Source organism: Myotis davidii, unplaced genomic scaffold (genome assembly GCF_000327345.1).
Source record: "Myotis davidii unplaced genomic scaffold, ASM32734v1 scaffold456, whole genome shotgun sequence".
Classification (NCBI taxonomy): Eukaryota; Metazoa; Chordata; class Mammalia; order Chiroptera; family Vespertilionidae; genus Myotis; species Myotis davidii.
The window spans coordinates 1,047,252-1,055,926 of record NW_006287375.1 but is presented as its reverse complement, the minus strand read 5'-3'; the positions used below and the strand labels follow the sequence as shown (position 1 = coordinate 1,055,926).

The window sequence follows — 8,675 nt, the reverse complement described above, 5'->3', positions numbered from 1 at the left end:
CTCAAAAGGCGGACAGTATGGCTTTATGAAACTCTGGCAGCAGTTGTCTCCCGGCTCAGAGTCTAAGGACGACCACTAAAGCCCACCGAGGCCACCAAGGCCAGCACCACTCCTTAAGCCACTCACCCCACTTGCAGCCCACAAGCACGGGGCAAGCTGCGTGTCTCGTTCGGTAGTCACCTTCCCCACTCCGCAAGAGGTTGTACCAGAATACTGCTGTGCCCTGGGAAAAAGAAACAGCCTATGAGACAACATCCTTAGAGACTGGGCTGGAGAACCTGACTCTGAGCACCCCAAAGCCCCTCCCTGAGCAGACACACCCTCTCTCTCCCGTGTACAGGGATACAGGGCTCTGGGACTCCAACGAGAGAAAAGTTCCCCAGAAAGCACCTACCCTTCACGGGGGAGGGAGGGCGGGGAGTGAGGGTAGGGGGTGGGTGCCTGCAAACCTACCTGCCCCTAAGGGACCTCCCTCCCTATCCCTTCTCCCCAGATGGAAGCTGAGGCCACAAGGTCAGAGTTTCGGCAAGAAGGGGCTAAGGCCCCTCCCAGTGGAGAGTCAAGCAGGCCAGGGAACGGGACTGAGGAACATAAAGCCCGGCTTTGACATCAGAGCCATAAGAACCAGAACTTACCTTCTTAGGCCAAATTGCAGCCCCCAGATCAGGAAAGACGGTGGCACCACCAGCTTCTACATCGCTCATCTGGGAATACAAGGCATAGAGGTTGGCCCTTCTACCCAAGGATTTCAGAGCAACTGAGCCACGAAGGACATGACGAGGTGTGCAGATCAGCCTCCTCTGGACATGAGCAACAGGGCTTGGAGGCTCTGCTCCACGGCCAGCCCTTCAGCTAAGAAAAGCTTTTCCCTAAACACGGCTTAATCCAGCGGTTCTCAACCTGTGGGTCGTGACCCCTTTGGCAGCCAAACGACCCTTTCACAGGGGTCACCTAAAACCATCCTGCATATCAGATATTTACATTACGATTCATAACAATAGCAACATTACAGTTATGAAGTAGCAACGAAAATAATTTTATGGTTGGGTCGCAATATGAGGAACTGTATTTAAAGGGCCAGAAGGTTGAGAACCACTGGCTTAATCTGTACGGTTCATCAGGACAGTCTCAATGCCATGGGCACACAAGAGCTGTAGGGGACTCACATCCCAGCTGTCCTCAGAGGGTAACAATCTAAATCTCAGAAAAATGCCTGCCTGACCTCCACTCCTTGCATCCCCATTAGGCCTGGGCCTTGCCTAAGCCACTATACCCATGAGCTACCCTGACCAAGAGCTCCCTGATGCTTCCAACACCATCTGTGGTCCCCACTGTGGCCTCTAAAACTTGCTCTAGTTAGACACGCACCTTCCCCGGGCCTCTGGGTGGGACAGTAGGGAGAGGCCCTGCTTTCTCCCATGGTGAGACCTCAAACTAACCAGAACATAAATTCCATGGAAGGGAGGCTGCACTCATGCCCACAGCGTGTGCCTCGACTCACGCCCAAAGCACCACTTCTTTCTTGTCTGGCTCTCTCACTTCAAGTTTTTGCTCATAATGTAATAGCATTTGCAGCTAATAAATATTTCCACAGGACACATACCAGACAGACTGAAGGGCCCTCGACAGACAGGGGAAATGAATAACATGAAAACCCCTGATGGTCACAGCCCTGGGGATCCAATCCAGACTCTTCTCTAGAACCCGAAGGCCCTGTCAGTCTCACCAGCCTCACCCTCTAGCCACTATCAATTCATGCCTCCAAGCCACCAGCCTTTTTCTATTTTTCCAACATCCCACGCTCCTTCCCTCTTCCAGGTCTCCACACACTCTCTCCTCTGCCAGAAACCAAGTTCCACCAACTATTTTCCACTCAACCTTCAAGTCTCAATATTGACATGTTACTTCCCAAGGGAGGCCTTCTCTGAGCACCAACCCTGAGCTACTGTCTTCAAAGCACTTGTCACCATGGCAATGAAACAATGGCCTCTCCTCTGTTTAAAGTAAGCCTTGTATTAGACCGTCAGCCTTACAAGAGAGACCACATATGTCCTGCCCACCAAGCGTGTTCATGGCAGCCCCCAGCACATAAAAGCCACACAATAAAAACATAAATGAGAAACCAGAGGGAAATACGGACACAGGCATCTATCTCTGAATTTCTTGACTGTTTCTATGCCTCGTTAGAGCCAGCCCTCTCATCAGAGGGGGTGGAAAACTGTTGCTCATGTGAGGAAAACCCTGAGGCTGGTGCACAAGTAGCCTTTGGGAGACAGGACACCAAGTTTGGGGAAACAAAGGCAGCTTTCATTTAAGCACTTAACGGTGACTTCCTCACACTGCTGCCAAGGAGGGAACTTTGGGGGCACCCACCCCCAAATTCCAGACTAGCACTGGGCCCATCGAAAAGGAGCCAGGGCCCTAGCCAGTTTGGCTCAGTGGATAGAGCGTTGGCCTGCTGTCTAAAGGGTCCCAGGTTCGATTCCGGTCAAGAGCACGTATCTTGGTTGCAGGCTCCTCCCTGGCCTGGGCCCTGGCTGGAGCTCATGCAGGAGGCAACCAATCGATGTGTTTCTCTCACATTGATGTTTCTCTCTGTCTTTCCCTCTCTCTTCCACTCTCTCCAAAAATCAATGGAAAAATATCCTCAGGCGAGGATTAACAAACAAACAAAAAAGCCAGGGGTGTGAAGGTCCTGGGGGTCAGGGGGGTGCCCATAGATAAACAAAGGCCAACTCTCTACTCCAGCCACGATGGGCCCAGCAACTGAGCAACGCTGGTGGTATCAGCCCTGACAGGAGTGGCTATAAGAGCTTTTTCGACCCAGACTCCTCTTAGGCTCACACACCACACACATCATACTCACGTAGTTTAAGAATGTGGCCACACGGTTCCCCGTCCCTAAATGCTTGAAAACATCTTGCTCATCGTTCTATAAAATTAAGTGAGAGTAAACAGGCGGGCCTGGACCCGATACTTACATAGTTAAGAAACGTCGCTAACCTATTCCCCTCTGTTTTGAGGCCGCTGTCAAAGGGTCGCTGCAACAAACAACAACTTTCACCCAAGTTTGCAACTGACTTCACCCACCACCCCGCCCCCCAGTGGGGCCAAAAGGGTCGGGGAAGGTAATAAGTGTGCTTTCCACCCATCAGCCCTAGCCCTAGACCAGGGGTCCTCAAACTACGGCCCACGGGCCACATGCAAATACAAATATTGTATTTGTTCCCGTTTTGGTTTTTTACTTCAAAATATGGGCAGTGTGCATAGGAATTTGTTCATAGTTTTTTTTTTAAACTATAGTCCAGCCCTCCAACGGTCTGAGGGACAGTGAACTGGCCCTGTTTAAAAAGTTTGAGGACCCCTGCCCTAGACCATGGGCCAAGGCTGCCAGGTAAAGTCTGGGAGGGCACGGGGGAGGGGGCAGGATCAGTTTTCACAGAGACCTAGTGAGGTCCTCTGCTGGACAGTCAGGGCAGAGAATGACAGGGATGGGCAGGAAGAACACTCCCTACATCCCAGGGGAAGCAGCCAGGCTGCATTGGGCTCTGCAGGCCCCTGGTTCCCAACTTGGGCTTCTCCAATAACAAAGAGTTGGCCCTGGTGAGGCGGGGGGAAGCCAGATGCGGAGGATGAAGTGCTTCTAGAAGCCCCAGCCTTCTCAAACCAGCTGGAACAGGTCCCTCTGAAAGCACCGGTGAGTTGGGCCTTACCCTAGAGAAGTCAAAGTGTGGCTCGTACTGTCCTCCCATTCCGTAATTAGCAACCTGTTGGGAAATAACAATGTTGGGCCTCGTCAGCAACAAACAGCCCCAAAACAGCCCATGTCCCCAGGGGTACTATCTTCCCAGGTAACAACTAGAACCACCTGAACCTCCAAAACCAGAACCCCCAAGACCAGCCCCTCTAAGGTAGAAGGTAACTAGGCCCAGCCAGCATGGGCAGAGCAAAGGCTGCAAACATGTCTACGGCTAGAGGGAGAGTAAGGCTGCAGCACAAATTGTGGTTTCCCAAAGAGAACATGAGCCATCTGCATGTGGCCACTGTGGAGAAGCTCCTGCCCTGCAGGGACACGCAGATGACAGCAGAGGGAGCCCTTGAGACAGGCCCCGGCCCAAGCCCCGTTTGGGAGATAATGAGAAGGTAATTCAGAGGAAAGCCAACAACAAACTCAAGACTGGGATTTCTTTTTTTAAGACTAGTTTGGGAGCTTCTCAGTGCCTGGCACTGCTCCTGCCACGTCTGTCACCATGCCCATGGAGGGGCATATTCCTCCATCCCACAGCTGTCCGCTGCATGGAGTGAAGCAGCAGCACATGGGCGTCCAGCTGCAGGTGGCCAGAGCTGCTGCCCGACCTCGGTGCCCCCTGCAGGAGCCTGGGCCTGGAACGGGACCTGAGCCACCTCGCTCAGCAACCACTAGGTGTCATTACTGGGATGAGAAACAGCAAATGCCTTTGTGAATAGTTCATCAGCACAATGTAAGTCCTAAATCACGACAGTTATTTTAGCTCCAGGAGATATATTCAGTATGAAAGCTGGTCAATCAAGTGGCACCATCAAAGTCCTTCAGGGAACACTTGGCTACTGTGTCTTACTGAAACCCGAAAAGCCTGTGAGCTCAGTTATTAGTCCTCAGAAAATTGGTACTTTTAGTGTATTCTTCTCAGCGATTTCAACCGTCAGGTGGAAAATGCTGCACAGTTAGCAACAACGGAGGCCCTTAGACCCGGGGGAGGGCCGGGAGGGTGGACTTTATAAGAGAGAATCCTCCTTTTGAAGCATAAACAATATCTGTCTAGTGGAATGAAGTGCAGAATTTGGGCAGCATGATTTTCGGTCCCCACAAAAATAAAAACTTTGATATGAAGAATCAGGGGATGAAAAAATGTCACCCACTGCTTCAGCCTTCAAGATCCCCATAGCCTAAACACCTGGCCACCCTGCTGTTGGTCAGAAGGCCTGGGTCAACAGGTGGCCCGAAGGCTAGAGGTGCCTCTAAGGAGGGAAACGCTAGAACAGTTGACAAAGTGACAGTACACATGCTTTTTCTGTGGATCCACTCTAATTGAGACCTTAGGAGAAAATTTTAAACATGACTGTGATCACCGTGCCACTGCATGCGGGAAAATCCCATCACTGCTTGTCGCTGGAGCTGCAGAGCAGACTGTATTTTCCAACATTCCCCTTTATTGGGTGGAGTGCATACGTGTTCGGATCCCAGGGAGTGAGAGAAGCTGCATTGCTCTGGCCGGCTTATCTTTTAACAGTTGGGGAACCACATTTGATCATGGTGCTGCAGCTACTGTCCCTACACTATCTAATACTGTTCCCAAATAGTGCAAGAGTCATGGAAACTTCTGGATTTGCCGCAATCAGATTCACAGTCTGGTCAAACTCTGGTCCCCAGACACGTACCTTTAATAACAAGCAACTGCACATCAAAACTGATTCCTGTGAGGAGGTATTCATTTGAACCTTTAGAGCAGCGATTCTCAACCTATGGGTCGCGACCCCTTTGGCAGTCGAATGACCCTTTCACAGGAGTCACCTAAGACCATCCTGCACATCAGATACAATGGGATCTTGACTTACGAGTTTAATTCGTTCCATGATGGAGCTCATAACTCAAATTACTTGTATGTCAAATCAATTGTGAACGAGTGAGACATGTGATGCTAATTTTAGCTTGCAACTCAAAGCAAAAAATCGGCTGAGAGACGGCTTGTATCTCGAAAAACTCGTTAGTCGGGACACTTGTAAGTCAAGGCCCCACTGTATTTACATTATGATTCATAACAGTAGCAACATTACAGTTATGAAGTAGCAACGAAAATAATTTTATGGTTGAGTCACAACATGAGGAACTGTATTTAAAGGGCCAGAAGGTTGAGAACCACTGCTTTAGAAAGTCAGTCATTTGAAAGATCAGGGTTTTTATGATGCAGAGATCAGAGTGAAGACACACACAAAAATAAAGTTAGCGCCCAGCAGGCATGGCTCAGTGGTTGAGCGTCAACTTATGAGTCAGGAGGTCACGGTTCAATTCCCAGTCAGAGCACATGCCTGGGTTGCAGGCTCAGTCTTCAGTGTGGGGTGTACAGGAGGCAGCCGATCAATGATTCTCTCTCATCGCTGACGTCTCTCTCTCTCGCTCACTCTCCCTTCCTTTCTGAAATCATTTTTTAAGTTAGAAATCCCTTTTTTGGTGAGGCTGAGATGTTGAGTTAGAAACGTGTCTTCAATCGCAGAGAATTCTAGCAGCGTAGCCTCTCTTCCTCCATTGGGCCCTCATCCAATTCACAACAAAACCGCTTCACTTCAGCTGTAGTGAAGACACATCAACTACAGCTGAAAAAGTGTCAACGAGTAGAAGAGGAACCAGTTCCTTTCCAGAAGCTTGCAGCATTCCACAGGGACCCTGCGTGCATGTATGACACTGCAAGTGGTCCCCGTGGAATAAGCCCTTAGAGACAGATGCTGAAGGCAGGTTCCTGTCCCCCAGACCATGTAGGGTCAAAGCTTGCAACACTGCTGGCTGGCAACAGAAATGCCAAGACAGCACAAAAAGACAAAGCAAACAAACAGGGTGCCTCGCCCTGGCTGGGTGGCTCAGCTGGTTGTGTTGCCCTGTACACCAAAAGGCTGACAGTTCAATTCCTGGTCAGGGCACATGACCAGGTTGTGTGTTCGGTCTCCAGTCAGGGTGTGTATGGGAGGCAACTGATCAAGGTTTCTCTCTCACATTGATCTCTCTCCCCCACCCCCATTTCCTCTCTCTCTCAAATCAATAAAAATATACATATTTTTAAAAACTGCAGTTGATTTCACACATATCCATGAAGATGACCTTCAAATTTGTTTTTCTAATTGCCGAGAGAGAGAGAGAGAGAGAGAATGAATTTGCTTGTGTGTGTCCAGGCACAAATTCAGAGAATCTTTTCCAAACAATCTTCAGTTAAATAGTCTAATAAGCTCTCTGGCTGATCAGGCCCAAATGTCAAGCCTACAGGTGAAGAGTGAGATCCTTAAACATGTAGAAGCTCTGGCCAAACCGATCCAGGAGATTCGAGAAAAATGCCAGTGAAATTTCTCTGACAGTGTCTCAGGCCATCACTATACAACAGCACCCACAGGTTCCAATGTTCCGGAGATGGCCAGTGCTGACTTGAACTCAATAGACTGAGGTTTCATTATTAGGAGCTTCACCCAAAACTTCCCGGCACAGTGCTGCCACGTGTCTTCACAATCACCGTGGCAATGGGCAGGGAGCCAGGGCTCCACAGCGGGCACTTAGAGAAAAGCACTCCACCTTCACCAGCCAACTGGTCCGGGCCGCTCGCTTCTATCAATATCCCACAGAACACTTTACCTCCAAGGACCTTTGACTGGGCCTCAACACCATGCCCTCTGAGCACAGCCTTTGCTCTGCCCGTGCTGGCCGAGCATAGTTACCTTCTACCTTAGAGGGGCTGGTCTTGTCTGGAATTTACAAGAGAGAATCTTTTGTTTATTCTCTCTTGTAAAGCCCCCTGCTGTCATAGCTCTCTTAGAGGTGTCCCTGGGACAACTCAGGGTTTCAGCTTCTGTATTTGAGAAGACATGAATGGGCCTGCCAGGCCCACCACTGGCCTCTAGCTCCCAGTCACAGAGACGATAATCGATATCTGCTGGATGTTAACTGTTGAATGCCGCAGGCATGCTTAATCCTGGCTTCCCCATGTGACATCACTCCATATTCACAGCATTCTGCAGTCATACAGTTTATTGGACAGGCCTCCCTAAGCCTGGCCCTAGGCACCTTGGGAGCCCATGTATCCAGGAATCCCCCCGTCCAATCCAAGGTCCCAGGGACCAGCCATACCTGCAACAATTCTGCAGTCTTTACTGTTAGCCCTGTGATGTGCTGCATCCGACGGTTCACTCGAGCCACAACGGGATCATCGTCCTCCTCCAGCCAGGAGCTAAGGCAAAAGAGGGCGAGAAAGAGAGGAAGGGAAGACAGGCTGAGGTGAGGTCCTGCACTGTCTCCCCAGAGGCAGCATGGGTGAGTGCTCTACTTGGTGGGGGGTAGGACAGGTAGGACAAGCCAAGCCACCCTCCCTCAAGGAATCCCTGGGTAGGGCCTGGGAGGCCCTGGAGGTGGGGCTTGAACAGTCACCCTGCCACCATCACCTGTGCTGACCTTTTGGAAACCCTGTAGCTGGCAACAGTGAGGACGCCTGTCTTGGGATCACGAACAGTGGCTCGTGCAAGCTGGAAGGCAGGAAGAGAGGACAGATTTATCCTTCTTTGCCCTGAGTATTTTCCTGGGGAGACTGGGACCAGATCTGCCAGTCAGGCCAGTGAGGGCAGAAGCTTCGCCAGCAATGGCTCTAACCGAGGTCCCCATGATCCCGCAAGCCAGGCCAGTGCAGTAGTCTGGGCTTCCACATTTCTGCTCTGCTGTCAGACCCTGGCCACTGCCCTGCTCAGTCCCCACCCACCCTTGTTTTCACCCAGGTTGGTGCTGTCTGCAGAGTTACGCCTATGGAATCGGCCTGTCCACCCATCCATCTCCCCAGACAGCCCCCTTTCTCACCAGGCCCCCGTACCACCCCTGCCTGACCACAGCCTGCGCATGGCTGCTCCTGCCATTCAGATTGTGCCAGCATCCCTGCGCCTCAGCCCTGCCT

The 8,675-nt window shown here is 51.0% G+C and overlaps 1 protein-coding gene across 4 annotated transcripts in view; it reads right to left on the bottom strand.

The window, feature by feature from the left end:
• The window catches only part of P4HA2 (prolyl 4-hydroxylase subunit alpha 2), a 35,936-nt gene that overhangs the window by 2,785 nt on the left and 24,476 nt on the right, over positions 1-8,675 (bottom strand). For 2 of the 4 annotated variants that reach the window (XM_006759158.2, XM_006759157.2), the window contains 6 exons: positions 8,186-8,256; positions 7,865-7,964; positions 3,714-3,767; positions 2,867-2,932; positions 636-704; positions 127-223 (listed from right to left, as the gene is read on the bottom strand). In XM_006759158.2, the coding sequence (XP_006759221.1) occupies positions 127-223; positions 636-704; positions 2,867-2,932; positions 3,714-3,767; positions 7,865-7,964; positions 8,186-8,256 (457 nt within the window). Of the gene's footprint in view, positions 1-126; positions 224-635; positions 705-2,866; positions 2,933-2,981; positions 3,042-3,713; positions 3,768-7,864; positions 7,965-8,185; positions 8,257-8,675 lie in introns of all 4 variants that reach the window. The other 2 variants (XM_006759160.2, XM_006759159.2) reach the window with 2 other exon arrangements.